The 17,450-nt window shown below is 45.7% G+C and overlaps 1 protein-coding gene across 1 annotated transcript in view; it reads right to left on the bottom strand.

Moving 5' to 3' along the window:
- The window catches only part of WDR66 (WD repeat domain 66), a 71,870-nt gene extending 56,071 nt beyond the window's left edge, over positions 1-15,799 (bottom strand). The window contains exons 1-5 of the mRNA XM_018061299.1: positions 15,489-15,799; positions 15,149-15,434; positions 13,711-14,109; positions 6,015-6,152; positions 3,451-3,560 (exon numbers count right to left, since the gene is read on the bottom strand). Of these exons, the coding sequence (XP_017916788.1) occupies positions 3,451-3,560; positions 6,015-6,152; positions 13,711-14,109; positions 15,149-15,434; positions 15,489-15,736 (1,181 nt within the window). The 5' untranslated portion in view covers positions 15,737-15,799. The remainder of the gene's footprint in view (positions 1-3,450; positions 3,561-6,014; positions 6,153-13,710; positions 14,110-15,148; positions 15,435-15,488) is intronic.

The raw sequence follows: 17,450 nt of genomic DNA, 5'->3' as shown, positions 1-17,450 counted from the left end.
TTTATTTGTTAATCAGACTACTAAAGAACTTAAAGATGAAACTGAATATATTCCAATTCTAAATGCAGTTTACAACGCTTAAAAGGAGATAATAACAAAATTTGTGAGACCAAACACTAATCAGAGCCCCCCTTATAGGCAATTGCGAAAACATGCTAGATTTGCAGAGTTAGGATTCAGGTGAACTAATAATCTCAAAAGAAGAAGTACGGTTTATCACTTTAATAAATGAATATTAATTCTAACACCAAATATCCTTTCTGGGTTCCCCAAGTCATCATTTGAATATCATAAAACTTATTATCGATGAATCATTTGCATTGTTAACCAGAGACACACTTTACTTTGCAGGTAAAGAAAAAAATTACTGCAGAGTCACCCCTAGTCTCATGGGGGAGACAGTTCTATAAACGAATAAAAAGCAAAGGATAAACACAGTCTGAAAGGAGGCCAGCTCTGCCTGGGCAAAGGGTGAGAGAAGAGACCCAGTGAGAGGCCCGCCCTTTCTGCCTCAGGACAGCTGTGTCAGGCGGCTGTGTCATCACCCGCAGCTGAAAAGCATGTCATTGCTATAGATGACCGCTAGGCACACAGACGGGAATTTCACTTTGTGGCAGAAGTGTTTGCGTGGCTAGTGTGTGAGGTGCGAATCCCCTGCAACAGGGGCTGAATTGGCAATGAGCAGTCCCTGGAGGGTTCTCAGCAGGGGAGCAACACAATCGGATTTTGCATTTGGCTCAAAGATCAAGCTCAAAATGTTGTGGAGAGAGACTGCCTTGGTGATACAGTGGTTAAGACTCTGCACTTCCAAAGCAGGGAGTGTGGGTTGGATCCCTGGTCAGGGAACTAAGATCCCACATGTCACATGGCCAAAAAATAAATTAAATAAGATCTTAAAAAAAAAAGTGGCAGAGGAAAACCATAGGATGCTGTTGGCCACATGTGTATTTAATACAACAGCAAATATTCTGGAATGAAATGCTCCAAATTGACTAGAGGGCTAGGATTGGAGATGGTGGCCCAAGGAGACTAGCTTCCAATTAAAATGTATGAAAGTAACTTAAAAAAATCAACAGATGAATAGATAAACAGTATGTATATTCATGCAATGGAATCCTAAACAGATGTAAAAAGGAATGGGATATTGATTCATGCTACAACATGGAAGAATTTGGAAAATATTATGCTAAGTGAAAGAAGCCAGACACAAAAGCCACATATTGTATGACTCTGTTGACATGAGATGTCCAGAACAGGCAAATCTACAGAGATAGAAAGTAGATGAGAGGCTACCAGAGGCTGAGGGGAGGGAGAGTGAGGAATTCATTCCTTCAGGTTTTCTGGTTGGGTGATGCAAGTGTTCTGCAACGGTGGTGATGACTGCTTAACATTGTGAATGTAATTAATGCCAGGGAAGTGCATGTGTAAAAGTAGTTCAGGAGCTTCTCTGGTGGTCCAGTGGTTAAGATTCCATGCTTCCACTGCAGGGGGCGAGGGTTCGATTCGTGGTCGGAGAAGTTCCACATGCTGCGCAGTGTGGCCAAAAATAAATAACTTAAAGAAAAAAGTAGCTTGGTGCCATGAAGGGTGGGGTTGAAGAGCGAAACTGCAAGGGGAGCAGGAGAGATCTGACAGGAGGCTGTTGCAGGAGACCCAAGCAGGAGAGGATGGGCAGAGGCAGAGGTTATTTGGAGGCAAAGGCACAGGACTTTTGGACATTTTGGCAGAGGAGGCCCATGGGACCGGCAGGTGGAACGCCCTCCAGCAGTGCCCCCTCAGCAAACACAGGAAACACTGAGAGTAAGATGGTCTGGCTTCAAGCGCTAGGTGTGCTCCTGCCCGGCTGGAGAACATCACCAGCAGCACCCACATCCCCTCATGCCACAGCTAAGGAACAGCCAGAGGAGGATAAGACTGAGAAGAATCTGAGAGGGAACAGACAGCACTGGGTGGAGAACCAGGGGCACATGGTGTCAGAGGAGCCAAGAGGAGTGAAGGGTGTTCAAAGCCACTGAGCAGCCAAGTGGGTAAGGACTGCGGCTAGGTAACACAGCGCTATGGATGCCACGCGCCACCCGGAGGAGGGAAGTTCCTGTGTCCAGAAATTCAGTGTAACTTCCTAACCTTCCTCTCCACCTGGACTCACCTCACCTCTCCCCACCCCACCCCCCACACCCAGTCAAGCCCTTACAATCTTGTCAGTGAACCTGACACTGCCCTCTATCTCTAGGACCAGGAATTACAAAAGGACACACATCTGTGAGCATCTGCCCTGGGCCAGGCATTGTGCTCTGGATCTTCATCACAATCCCGTAAGGTAAGTAGTGTAGGTCAGATGGTGCGCCTCTCAAAATTCATTCCATCTAGAACCTCAGAATGTGACCTTACATGGAATCAGAGTCTCTGCAGGTCTAATTAGTTAAGATGAGGTCACACTGGCTTAGGGAGGACCCTAAACCCAATGACTGGTGTCTTTAGGGGAGAAAAAACCTTACAGAGAGATACGGAGGGGAAAACGCCATGTGAAGCAGAGGCTGGAGGGACATGTCTACAGGTCAAGGGCCACCAAGGATGCCAGTGACTACCTGTCAGGAGGGGAGCATGGGACAGATTCTCTCTCAGGGCCCCAAGGAGCTCCCTGCAGACACCCTGACTTCAAGATGTCTGGCCTTACGAACAATGAGAGAATAAATTTCTGTAATTTATGCCACCTAGTTGGGGGGTAATTTTTTTGATATATATTATTTTACTGTGCCGAATCTTTTAGCTGCAGCATGTGGGATCTAGTTCCCTGACCAGGAATCAAATCCCAGGCCCCCTTCATTGGGAGCACAGAGTCTTAGCCACTGGATCACCAGGAAAGTCCCTAGAGGTAATTTCTTACAGCAGCCCAGGGAAACAAAGACGGTATGATTAGCCTTTTTTTTATTTTTATTTTTATTTTTTTGCAGATGGTGAAAGTCACACAACTTCTCTGGGCCCCCCAGCTGGGTGAGTGTGAGTTGACCTCCCCTCAGGCCAGCGTGCCTGGTAGCGTCAGTTGCTCAGTCGTGTCAGACTCTTTGCGGCCCCATGGACTGTAGCCCGCCAGCTTATCCATGGGATTCTCCAGGCTAGAACACTGGAGTGGATAGCCATTCCCTTCTCCAGAGGATCTTTCTGACCGAGGGCTCGAACCCAGGTCTCCTGCATTGCAGGCAAATTCTTTACCATCTGAGCGACAGGGTTTCTGGCTTAAAGAGCCAAGAATTGTCCATGTGAAATTCACCAAAGTCACGTCACTCCCATGGGCCTTGAGGCAGGAAGACAAGGTCTCCTGGGACCCTTGCACCTTGCCCTGCATCCCAGCACCGGCTTCTCTATCCCCAGACCAGCATGCCTCATTTTTTGTGGGTTACAGTGGCCCGTTACTGTACGTAAACGAGGAGGCGGCGGCTCTGGCGTGCCTACCCTGTGAAAGAGTCCCATATGATGATCAGGCAGTCGGGCCCTTTGTCGGCCGTGGCAACCCAGCGCCTGTCTTCGCTGATGCAGAGGCAGGAAATGATGTTGGGGTGGCCCTGCAGACGTGGAGAGAAGATGCTCTGAGACGTGGAAGGTGCAGCCCAGCCCTGGAGCCAGCAGGAAAGGTGGGACCCCAGAGAGAGACGTGAGCTCCCTGTCCAGTCTCCACCTCTGAACATCCAACTCCTGCCCACTTTCCTGGTGTTACTCTACAGCCAGAGGTTTTCAGACTTTCCCTTGAAACGCTTGTGGGAGGGACTTTCCTGATGGTCCAGGGGTTAAGACTTCACCTTCCAATTCAGGGGGTGTGGGTTCCATCCCTGGTCAAGGAGCTAAGATCCTACACACCTTAGGGCCAAGAAAACATAAAACAGAAGCAATATTGCAACAAATTCAACAAAGACTTTAAAAATGGCCCACATTAAAAGTAAAAAAAAGTATTAAAAAAAAAACAAAACACTCACAGGATAAGCTACACTCCCCACAAGAACAGTGGCTTCCTAGGGGTCAAGGCATGTACCTGACTCTGAACCCTGGTTGAGAATAAATGTCTGGGTCCTCTCAGGTCCCACCTCCTTGGACTCCCCTGCTGGCCTCATCTCCCTTAAAACTGCTCACTTGGGTCCCTGAGCAGCTCTGGAGCCAAAGCCTCCTTGCTGGCCTCTGCTTTCACTTGTATCCTCCTATAATCCTCCCCACACAACAGGAATCTTCTGGAAACACAAACAAGAGATGGCAGCCAGGAAACCACCCCTACTGCCCTCTTTCCACGTCACCCCCTCGCTCACTGGCCTCTTCTCTGGGCCCCACACAAAAGGCCTGAAAATCTGGAGCTCTCTTTGTCGGGGATGCTCTTGCCTGCAAAACTGCCCCTGGTTGGCTCATGCTCAGCCTTCAGGTCTCAGCAAAAATAGCACGTTTCTATTCCCTGCCTACCAGTTCAGAGGAAGTCTTCTCAGACCTTGATTTTTCTCTTTTAGAGCACTTTCACATACCCATTCCAGCGATTATCATCTTTATTTGTAGGCAAGTTTATTGTTTATTTATTTATTTGCCTGTGCCAGGTCTTTAGCTGCAGCTCGTGGGATCCCCAGTCTTCAGGGCGGCATGCTGGACCTTTTAGTTGGGGCATGGGAACTCTTAGTTGCAGCACACAGGATCTTCAGCTGTGGCATGTGGGAACTAATTCCCTGACCAGGGATGGAACCCAGGCCCCCTGCTTTGGGAGCACAGAGTCTTAGCCACCAGACCACCAGGGGAAGTCCCCAGTCTTTAGTTATGTATTTACATGTTCACTTGGTTAAGTCTGCCTCTCCATGGTGGGGGGAACTAGGTCTGTTTTGCTCATGACGTCATCTGAAACATAGTGGTTATGACAAATACAAATGGAAATGAATGACTGGCCGAGGCCCCGCCCAGCCATCCCCTCTGGGGAGGCTGGATGCCTGCCTGGCCGCTCCCTGCTTCTCAGCCCATCTGCCCCTCCTCCACATCCCTACCATCACACTGTCCCTTCTCCCCCTGCTGTGCTCGGCGCTGCACATTCAACTAAGCGCCAAGAAGAGTATGCTGACTGTGTACGTTTCAGGACTTCTAGGAAGCAAATTCCTGAAGTTACACCCACGTGTCTTGGATCCCTGGCAGGATGCTGAGTACTGGTTGACCTCTTGGAAAAATACTTGGTGAAGCTTCTGATCTAGGCATTGACTGAGGAAGGTCCTTATTAAAATATAGGGAACTGAAAGGGGGTGATGTGGAACTGTTTATCAGGTTAACTAGTAGAAATTCAGACACTGGAAAAACATTTGGACAGGTAAAAGAAAATGAAAGGGGTCAAAAAAACATCCGGAACAGAGGAAGCAGTGCAGTGTGGGGGACGGAAGGTGTGTGGGGCATTTAGGGAGGCACTTAGGGGGTGTGAATAAAAACAGATGCTGGAGGGAGGCGAGGGAGGAGGACAACTGACCTACTTAATATTTTCAAGTTAGGAGACCTGAGCCTAAGACCCGGCTTCACCACCTGCTAGAGCAGCCTTGGGCCAGTCAGCTAAATTGACCTGAGCCTCAGTTTCCTCTCCTGTGAAATGGGGATATTAACACCCACTTTTCAGCATGAGTAGGAGGATCAAAGCCCTGAGAGCTCTAGAAAGGAGGCTAAGGGTTAACGAGGTCTGAATCCCCACTGAAGAGCTTCCCTTTGCATTCATCACTGTCCCATAGAGACAACATGGTCTCTCCTGACCCCATTTTTACAGAAATGTAAAAAAATACAGATGCTTTAGACTCTAGTTACTATAAAATTAAAGTCAACTGCTGTTTGTAAATTGATTCTGATTAGAATCAGAAAGACAACAAACAGCAAAAGTTGTTTGCAAACAGAATTCGCTATGGTTCAGAAGGGAGGAAGGAACACGTGACTGAGATAGAATGAGGTTGGTCCTAGAAATAAAAAACAAAGTGCTGTATTCAAGTTAATGACAACTTCTTTCACCAGAAGAGAAGCCTGCAAACCTGAAGATGGTGCTGGTTGTTCTTGAGGACGTTGTAGATGACCCCAGTGTGACCACTGGCGTAGAGAAGGACTCTCTCGTTTTCTCGAATGTAGTAAACAGGAAGGGTACTGTTCCATCCGAATGACCAGGTCATAGTCTGTAAGACAAAGGTAAAACCAGCAGGACACTATGGTGTGTGAGCCCAGAGCTGGGCTGCAGGGCGATCCTAGCATGAGTCCTGGAGGAAAAGGGTTCACATCATCAACCAATAAAGAGATACCACGTTGGGACTTCCCTGGGGGTTCAGTGGCTAAGAACACACCTTTCAACACAGGCTATGTGGGTTCTATCCGTGGTCCAAGAACTAAGATCCTGTGTGCACAGGGCAACTAAGCCCTCAGGCTGCAACTCAGATCCAAAACTGCCAAAAATATAAAACTAGCAACAAATAAAAATTTTTTTAAAGAGAGAAACATCACCTTGAGAAGTCCTCAAGAACATGCTACTATGTGGATGACCCCTAAGAATGTGATGCTAAGTGAAAGCAGTCAGATGCGAAGGACCACATAGTGTATGACCCCATCTATATGGAAATGTCCAGAATAGGCAAATCCATAGAGATGGAAAGTAGGTCAATGGTTTCCAGGCGCTGGGGGAGGAAGTAGGGAGTGACTGCTTACTGTGTATGGGGTCTTTTTGGGGTGACAGAAATGTTCTGAAATTAGATAGTGGCAAACATCGCATAACCTTGTGAATGGGCTAAGAAACCAAACAATTGTACCTTTTTTTTTTTTGGCTGTGTCATTTCTAAGTTGCGGCATGCAGGGATCTCCATTGGGTTATGAAGGATCATTCATTGCAGCACACAAACTCTCTAGTTGTAGCAATGAAGACCTAGCTGCTCTGAGGCATGTGGGATCCTAGTTCCCCAACCAGGGATTAAAACCCGTGACCCCTGCATTGGCAGGTGGATTCTTAACTACTGGATCACCAGGGAAGACCCAATTGTACATTTTAAAAGGGTAAATTTTCATAGACATAGAAAACAAACTTATGGGGAAAGTGGGTTGGGAAGGAGGGATAAACTAGGAATTTGAGATTAAAATATACACACTACTATATATAAAACAGATAACTAACAAGGACCTACTGTATAGCACAGGGAACTATGCTCAATATATTATAATAATCTACAAGGGAAAAGAATCTGAAAAAGATATATATACACATACACATATATATACATACAAATATATATTATATATAACTGAATCACTTTGCTGTACACCTGAAACTAACATTGCAAATCAACTGCACTTCAACAAAAATAACTTTAAAAATTAAAATAAACTTAAAGGGTACACTTTACAGGGATGTGAAGAAACTGGGACCTTTATGCATCATGGGTGGGAGTGTGAAACGGTGAAGCTGCTGTGGAAAACAATATAGAGGTTCCTCAAAAAAACTGGAAATAATCCCCGTGTGATCCAGCCGTTACACTTCTGGGCACATTCCCAAAAGAACATCAGTCAGAGTCCCGAAAAGATACATGTACACCCGTGTGCAGAGCAGCATGTTTTGCAATGGTCAAAAGGCAGAGGCAACCCCAGGGTCCGTGGACATATGAATGGATAAACAATGTGTGAATATTATTCAGCCTCCAAAGGGACAGAGATTCTGACACATGCTCCAACGTGGATGGGCCTTTAGGACATAATGTAAGTAAAATATGCCAGTCACAGAAAGACAAATATGAGCTGAATGGTTCCACTTGTATGAGGTACTGGGAATAGTCAAAATCACAGAGACGGAAAGTAGAAGGGTGTTGGCAGGAACTGGGTGGGGGGTGGGGAGTTGGCAGCTGCAGGTACAGTGCGTGTTTCACAAGATGAACAGAGTTATGGGGATGGCGATGATGCCAGTTGCACAGCTCTATGAATGTATTTACTGGGTTGGCCAAAAAGTTCGGGTGGGTTTTTCCATAACAGCTTATGGGGTTTTCCCTGGTGGCTCAGTTGGTAAACAATTCACCTGCAATTCAGGAGACCCACGTTCGATCCCTGGGTCAGGAAGATCCCCTGGAGGAGGAAATGGCAACCCACTGCAGTATTCTAGCCTGGAAAATCCCATGGACAGAAGAACCTGTGGGCTACAGTCCATGGGGTCACAAAGAGCCAGACACGACTTAGCGACTAAACCACCACCACCTAACATGGTTTTTCCTTACAGAAAAACTAGAACAAACTTTTTGGCCAACCTAACAAAAATCATTTTACATGTAAAAATGGTTATGACGATAAGTTTTATATTATGTGCCTTTTGACACAACCTGATTAAAACTATTTATTTATTTATTCGGCTGCACCAGGTCTTAGCTGCAGCACGTGGTATCTTTAGCTGTGGCATGAGAAATCAATTGTGGCATGTGGGAACTAGTTCCCCGACTAGGAATAGAACTTGGGCCCCCTGCATTGAGAGTCTTAGCTACTGGCCCGCCAGGGAAGTCCCTTACCATAATCTTTTCAGAAACAGTTAAGAGGGTGGATTTTATGGTATGTGATTGATAACTCCATTTAGAAAGAAAAGCAAAGATGCAAGGTAAACACAGGTACGTTTACTGCGCAAGAATTCAGTGAGTTCTACACTTGTGTGTGCACTTTCTCTTTGTATATTTCAATAAAAATATTTCCTTTAAAAATAAAGGAAAGCCTTCAACAGTAAATAGAAACAACTTCCTATTTACCTACTCCCCAGAACCTAGAACCCAGTTCAGTAATCACCCACACAGTGAGCACTGATTGTTGTGAAATTCAGTTTACTGAATGAGAGTATGTAGAATGGATAAGTTATAATAAAGTCACTAAGTAACTTCTTAAGGAAGGCAATTATTTAGCCTGAGTACTTGTTCCTTATTCATGATTCTCCCTGGAAGGACAAAGTATTCAATATAAAGAGAGAAAATTCCCTTAGGAGGATTAAAAACCCCATGTTTCTAGTAACAAGTAAAATAAAACAAAGTTAAAATTTCCTGAAATGAAAAATAACAGGTACTATAAATATGACTATTGCTTTCAATTCAATAGCAGTTTGTTTATGTATATTTTTGTTTTCAATGTCTCTTACAAAAATTATAGATAAACTGTGGTACATTCATACAATGGAGTATCATTCAGTGATAAAAAAATAAATGAGGGGGGATTTCCCCGGTGGTCCAGTGGTTAAGACTTCACCTTCCAATGCAGTGGGTGTGGGTTTGATCCCTGGTCCCGAAGCTTAGACCTCGTGGCCAAAAAAACAAAATGCAAAACAGAAACAATACTGTAACAAATTCAGTAAAGACTTTAAAAATGGTTCACATCCCCCAAAAAAGAAAGCAATGAAGGAATTCTCTGGCAGTCCAATGTTAGGACTTTCCACTCTCGTTGCCAAGGGCCCAGGTTTGATCCCTGGTCAGGGAACGAGGATCCCACAAGCCACAAGACATGGTCAAAAAATTAAGTAAAATTAAAATTTTAAAAATTAGAAAGAAATTAGCTAGTAAGCCAGAAGAGACACAGAGGAAACTTAAAGGCATGCTAACTAAGTGAAAGAAGCCAATCTGAAAAGCCTATATAGTGTATGAGTCCAACTACATGACATTCTGGAAAAGGCAAAATGATGGAGACAATTTAAAGAAATTAATGGTTGCCAGTGGCTGGGGTGCTAAGGGAGAGGGGGAGATGAACAGGTGGGGCACAGGAGATTTTTAGGGCAGTGAAACTGCTCTGCATGAAACAACAGTGGTAGATATGCGTCATTATGTATTTGTCAAAGCCCAGAGACTGCACAGCACACAGTGAACCCAAAGGTACACTGTGGACTTCAGGCAATACTTATGCTTCCCTATTGGCTCATCCACTCTGACAGATGTACTGCACTCATGCAAGAGTAACAGAGGAGACCGGGGGGAAGAAGGCACAAGGGACTACACGGGGATTCTCTGTTTTCCACTCCATTTTCCTATAACCTAAAACTGCCACCCCCACCCCCCATTAAGTCTCTTTTAAAAATTAACCAAGGTTGATGTGGTAGAGTGTTTAAAATAATGGTTATGTAATCAGTTACCAAAAATCAGTGAATTATATTGGAGCATAGAGATGAAATCTGGTGCATTTCCTTTCTAATATTTGAATGATACTTAAGGTTAAATGATGGACCATATATTTCTCCCAAGACAGACAGAGTGGGCAGCGTGGCCGATTTCTCTCCTACACACTTCATTCTCCATTGTCTCCTCATTCCATCTGCTCATTTGCTGTAACTTATACTTATATTTAGATCTTTTATTGCATGGGCGTGAGTGGTAGAATTATGGAATCATAATTGTCTCAAGCTGCACCTTCTAGGAATGGAAATATTCCATATCTAGCTGGATCTTTTTTTAAATTAATTTAGTTGGCTGTGCTGGGTCTTAGTTGCAGCACACAGTATCTTCACTGTAGCCGGTGGGGTCTAGTTCCCTGACCAGGGATCAAACCAGTGGCCCCTGCATTGGGAGTGTGGAACCTTAACCACTGGACCATCAGGGAAGTGACCTCTAGCTTCTTAAAAGCCAATTTCTTCATGTGAGAGGGTTTTTTTAGAAACCTAGTAATTCTAAAAGGCCTTATAGTCATCCTGGAAATTTATTTTCCAATTTAACAAATTAGTTATAAAAAGAACACATTCTTAACTAGACTCCTGCCTCCAGGTAAAACAACTCTTCCAAGATGAAAACGAGATGGACCTCACTCAGTAGTCACAGAACTTCCTTGAGCAGCCCTATCATTAACCAAAATCACACAGGACTCATACTCATTGCATTTTGCACTAGTTTCAACGTTTATGATGGGTGATCATGGGGACAGTCACCTCTCGTATTAATCTTCTTCTAAAACATGGTCATCTGGAAAACAAAACTTGATTGTCAAAACCAGATTTTACTATATTTGATAGTCGTATGATTCCTTCTCATAAACTCATGATACTTTGTTTTTTTGGATGGAGATGGTATCCACGGTTATGCCTATTTACCATGAGCACTTCAACTTATGACAGGCCTCTGGAATAAGGCAGGGGACCCCAAAGGAAAAGGAGGGTGTTGCGGCACATAGAGAAGTATACACACTGAAGAGTTAGGGGAGACACACTGACTGAAGCCACCCATCCTGGCCAGGCAGCATAAGCAACCGCTGCATGAATTATTTCACAACAGGAGGTCCCAATAAGGAACACAACCCTCCTCGCTGGCACCCATCTTGGCTGAGTAATGCCTGCACCACCGGGAAGGACCCTGATTGGCCAGAGACAACCTGGACACTAATCCCATCACCATAAGACCTGAGACTGTGAGCCATGTGGCAGAGCAGTTGTCCTGGGTTCCCTCACCCTCCTGCTCTCCACCTGGGCGCCCCTTCCCACTAAAGTCTCTTGCTGTGTCAGCACGTGCATCTCCTCGGACAATTCATTTCCGAGTGTTAGACAAGAGCCCGTTTTCGAGCCCTGGAGGAGGTCCCCATTCCTGCAACAGAAGCACCTTTGGTGAGAGCAAGAAATTAGAAACAGCATAAATGGCCATCAATAGGGAAATAGCTGAATTTAAAATGAAGAAGTGGCTACACATGAACTGATACAAAAAATCCTCTAAGAGATATTAAGTGCAAAAGCATTTTACAGAGATTCAGAATATCTCACTGGTAAAAACAAAAACTGAAAAACAAACTCGTGTGTGTGTGTGTGTGTGTGCGCGTGCGCACGCGCGCATGCACGCACCGTCTGTGTGTATAGATACATATTTGTACATGTACCAGAAAAAGTCTGGAAAGATACATGGTTATACCAAACTGCAACAGTAATCACCTCAGGAAAACGGTTTTGGGTGAGAGTGTGTTAAAGAATAGGAATCTTTGCCATATATATATATGCTTTTCTTTTTTAAAGAAAAAAGAAATAAAAGGTGAATTTTTTTTAAGAAAATAAATACAGATTATTTATTTATTTATTTGGCTGCACCAGGTCTTAGTTGTGGCTCACAAGATCTTTGAGCTTAGGATCTTCAGTTGCACCCTATAGGATCTAGTTCCCTGACCAGGGATCGAACCCAGACCCCTTGAATTGGGAGCACAGAGTCTTAGCCACTGAACCTCTGTGTGTATATATATATATATTTTTTTTTTAAATAAAGAGCACTTATTCATTTTAACAAAAAGAAGAAACAATAAAGGCAAAAGGAAAGGAAAAAGAAAGCACCCTCAGAGAGCTAAGCAAACTTGTAAAGGGGGACAGCCTCTGCAAGTCTGGTTCCACAGCAAGCCCAAGGCTAACAGGGGCCCAGACCTGCGTGGTGGCTTTTGTCAAGTCCAGGGAGCGGGGGCCCTGGCACAAAGATCGCTTGCTATCATCAGTGATATCACCTGATTTCTGGTTAGTCGGCTAAATAAGACCAATGTCCTCATGGGCTCTAAAAAACTCAGTTATTCTTTCTTTCAGACCAAGCAACTGCAAGCTTGAAGCTTTAACTCCACTGCTCAAAGCCAGCCACATCTAAAGAAAGGAGGCTGTCAGTTTCTCCGCACTTCCCCTCGGCTTCCTTCCATTACCACCACCACCACCACCCATTCATCATCTGGTTGTTAACACTTGTCAAGTGCTCACTCTGTGTTAGGAACTGCATTAAGTATACACACTCCATCACTTACGAATCTTCCAAAGGCATGGATCTACAGGGGAGAGGCGGGGGGAGGATGAATCCCAGGAAACAATTTTCAGAAAGCAGCAGATGGAGGAAGAAGGGGGAAAAGAAACCTCCTCTTCCTTCTCTTGGCAAATGATAATATTTTTATTCCTCGCAGATGGCACCTCCCTGAAATGCTGTCAGCGGCAGCAAAGGCAGACTCCATTGGACCAACTGGTGCTTTTCCTGGTGGCTTTCATTTCTTCCAGACCTTTTGCTTATTGATCCATCTTGGGGTGGCTAGTTTTTAGGAAACTGTCATGGTTTGAGGAGCTGCTAAAAGGATCAAGCCAGTTACAGGAGAAGAGGTGAGGAGAGGAGGAGGAAGAGAAGAATTGGTGGCTGGAAGAGAAGTATCAGAATATCAAAGAGAGAGAGTGGGAAGGAAGAGAAACAGAGAGAGGGGAGAGAGAGATTTTGAGTCTCCTGCAAGAAAACGACACCCTGGGCTTCCCTGGCGGTCCACTGGTTAAGGCTGCGTGCTTCCACTGCAGAGGGCATGGGTTTCATCCCTGGTCAAGGAACTCCCCACATGCCTCGAGGTGTGGCCAAAAAAAAGAAAGAAAGAAAATAACACCCTATGCAACAGACAAACCGCTTGCGGAATTTCTTTGCCTGCAGAACAGCACTGCTATTGAACCCAGATGCAGTGCATTCTGTCACACACGTCCAGCAGAGCTCTGAACTGAACTTTAAAAAGACCCAAGTCTATGATTAGCTTAAAATGGATCTTTCTGGTGGCACTTTTTCCATAGGCATAAAATTCCCCTATTTCAAAATACTCTCAAAGCACTGGGGGCCATTTGGCAGCTTGGATGGGAGGAGGGTTTTAGGGAGAATGGATTGAATGGCTGAGTCCCTTCGCTGTCCACCTAAAACTTTCACCACATTGTTAATCAGCTATACCCCAATACAAAAATAAAAAGTTTAAAAAAGTAAACACATAAAAGGACGCCACACTTACCAAGGGGTACGTGTTGGCACTCTCCCTGCTTTGGAACAAAACGTCCTCAGTGGCGGTGGAGACCAGCGATGCCTTGGTGATCCTTGCTTTGGGCTGTGATTCTTTTTCACTTTTCTCGCTGATATATGATACCCTCTTTTCTTTTCTCCTTTCCCTCTTTTCCTGCTCCAAGTCTCCCCTTTCTGGTTCCAAGTCTCTCCCTTCTTCTTCTTCCAATTCGTCTTGGGGCCTCTGGTCGAGCTCGCTTGAAGGCTGCCTTTCCGGGAAACTAATCAGTGGTTCCCCAGAAGTGGTTACATCCAAATCCAGAAACTCTAATTGTGAGCCAGGGCTTCTTGGAAGCTCAAACGTTTCTAAAAGCTCTGATTGTAATGAATGCTTTGACTCGCTACCACTGTTCTTTAAAAAAAAGAAATAAAAAGGAGACTGTGATGCCAAATCCAGTACACGCCGCCACATGCCCTCATTTAGTCTCCTTTCTTTTCCTAATCAGCCAGTCTTAGTGTTAGCCTCACATCAGAACTATGAACTGCTTTAAAAGAGAGCCTGGGACGTTTTGTACTCAAATAACAGGAATCGTGGGTGTGTCAAGTTTATTCTCAGCTTACTAGCAGACCCACAACAGCAAAATGATTCTTCTAAGTGGCCTCCAAAACCACCACAAAGTCATAGAGAGTCACTTCTCCTTGGGGCTTCCCAGGTGGCTTAGTGGGTAAAGAATCCACCTGCAATGCAGCAGATGCAGGAGACTTAGGTTTGATCCCTAAGTTGGGAAGATCCCATGGAGGAAGGCATGGCAACCCACTCCAGTATTCTTGCCTGGGAAAGTCCACGGACAGAGGAGCCTGGCGGGCTACAGTCCACAGGGTCCCAGAGAGTCAGACACGACTGAAGCAACTGAGCACGCAGGCACACACTTCTCCTTGGACCACAGCTGAGTTTTACAGGCTGACTCTGTTTAGATAAGCACACTCCAGCTAACCACTCTCCTTTAAGTCAGCTCTGGTACACACTTCCTCCAGGAAGATTTCCCTGATCATCCTCTAAGCTGGGTTGTCAGCCTTTATATAGATACATATCTCTTATGCATCTCTCAATCACTCCACTTAGTTGTTTGTTTTAATATTTATTTGACTGTGCCAGGTCTCAGTTGCCATATATGGCATCTAATTCCCAGACCAGGGATCCAACCCAGGCCCCCTGCATTGGGAGCTCAGGATCTTAGCCACTGGACCACCAGGGAAGTCCCCTCACTCCACTTAGTTTTCTAACACTTGCTCTTTGGTTATGGGTCTGCCTCCCTACACACCTTAGAGCTCCTTAAGAGAATGGATTGTGTATTATTTGGTTTTATATTCCCATAGCTGGGCAGGTAAGTGGGTAACAAGCATGCGATTAATGATTAGGAATGAATGAACGAATGACAATTCCTACTTACTAGGGATGTTTCTGACAAGACTGTCTGGGAATCAGTCTGCATAAATCTCTCCAAGCTGATCATGGACGAGGTGATTTCTTCGGGCTCCACTGTGCTTTCTTCCTGTGCTCCTGAGGCCTCCTCATCTGCCTCCAGTGCTTCGTCTTTGAAAGCCTCCTTCCCCAATCCTTCCACCACTTCCTCTCCCTTCCCTGCCTCTTCCTCCTCATGCTCCTCCACTCTCTCCTCCCCTTCCCCTTCTTCCTCTCCCTCCTCCTTCCCTTTCCTGTCCTCCTCTTCCTCTTCTCTTATCTCCACCTCTCCTTCCTCCCCATCCTCTGCTTCCGCCTCTTCCCCAAACTCCCTCCCTTCTTCTTCTCCCTCCTCCTCCTCCTCCTCCTCCTCTGGAGACTCTATCCATGCTAATGTGTTAACTTCTTTTAATTCCTGTTGCATATTTTCTAGCCCTTCAAAATTTGGATATTCTTCTTCTTCATCATCTTCTTCTTGCATTTCTATTTCTCCATATTCTTCTGTTTCTTCTAACGGGTTTTCCTCTGCATCTGACATTCTTCTCTTTGGAGTTTTCCCTAAAGAAATTTTGAACATAATAATCAGCAGGGCCCTCTCTGTCCCACTTTGATTTCCTGGGCCACAAACATATCAATGAAATGGCCAATGCCAGCTCTGTCCCTTTCCATGAGAATGAGAAGAATGCCAGACTCCTGGGAAAGCTTGTCCAGAATCTTTAAAAATACTGATGCCCAACACCCCTTCTCCCCCTGCCCCCGGGGATCCGTTCCTTTCTAGGAATAATTTTAAAGCCCTCTAACTCACTTTAAATATACTCATATTCCCACAGGCAGCAAAATGATAACCCAGGTATTGGCGACAATTCTAATCATATGAATCAAGGAAGAAGCAGGTGGTGGTTAAAAGTGTTGTCTTTTCAGTCAGCCTGTGCTGGCACTGAATCCCAGTTCTACCACTCAGTAGCTCTGTGACCTCAGGCAAGTCACTTTACCCCTCAGAGTCTAAATTTGCTCACTGGCAAAATGAAAATGATAAGCCTACATTCTGGGGGTCTTGTGAAGATGAGGTAGCATTCGTAAAATGCTCAACACAGCTGCAGCACAGAGTGCTTGAGAAATGGCAACAGTCGTTTGGGAAGTTTAAAAGCATTTTAACGTTTTCTCTCGTTTACTCCTCATAGCAAACTTAAGTCTGAGGTGCTGAGAGGTGTAGTGACTTATTCAAGGTAAAACAGCAAGTAAGCAGCAAGGTGCGGGCGGGGAAGGGTGGAGTTGGGGGGGGCAGGTGTCTGGGCCCTTGGGGGCATAAAGCCCAGGCGCGGTGGAGGTCTCCCTGGAGCTACCTCAGGCCGGGCCCAGGTGGGGTGAGCGCCCCCCGCCTTGCCGGGGACCCCGCTCCTGACTCACAGAGCGCACCCACCCTGGTCCTCAAAGGCCGGGGTCGTTCCGCTGTGTAAAGCCCTCTTCCCACCTGCGGCCGCTTTCTCCACAGGCTCCCTAGTGACAGTTGGCAACCAAGCCTCGTCTCCATGGTAACCGTTGCCGCCGCAGGCGACGCGCCGTAAAGCGAGAAGGCTGGACCGAGATCACGTGCCCAGAAAGAGGCGGGAGCGGGTCTAGCACGCCCCCTGGCGGTCGGTGGGGAGAGGTGCAGCGACTTGGCGCCCTGAAATTGGCTTTCCTCCTCTTCCCGTCCCCAACTTTTTCCCTTGGCGACATGCACTGAGAAGCTGCATAGCCTAATCCTAGCAATTCTGACCTTCTGAAGGCTTGACAAAATTAAGTGAAGAAGTACGAACTGTTTGATAAAATTCTCTTTGTCAAAAGCAAACTGAATTTTCCGATCTCGTTGATGCAGCATACATCTGTCCTCCAAGGCTCCTCGCCCGGGGAACTACATGTGTAGATCATTTTAGCTGGCTGGGGTTAAATATTACACAGGTTACATTATCTTGCGATTCTTATCACAAAATGTTTCTATCAAACCAGAGTGGTAAAATCCATTAGGATGATTCCACCTCAGAGCGACCCTCCACTAGCCCCTCACAAAAGACAGCCCGCCTGCATGTCCATCCTGAGGTTTCTGAAGGCAGGCATGAAGGAAACAGCCAAAGGCACTGAGGCAGAAGACTCTGTCTTAGGAGGGCTGAATGCTTCTCCCGACCCCACCACACCCTCTTATCACAAGGCTGGTTGATAAGCCTGGCTGTGTGCTCAGTCCTATCCAACTCTGCAATCCCATGGACTGTAGCCTCCATCCTCTGCCCATGGAATTTTCCAGGCAAGAGTAC

The sequence above is a fragment of the Capra hircus genome, chromosome 17 (assembly GCF_001704415.2).
Source record: "Capra hircus breed San Clemente chromosome 17, ASM170441v1, whole genome shotgun sequence".
Taxonomy (NCBI): domain Eukaryota; kingdom Metazoa; phylum Chordata; class Mammalia; order Artiodactyla; family Bovidae; genus Capra; species Capra hircus.
This window is presented reverse-complemented; position numbering and strand designations above follow the sequence as displayed.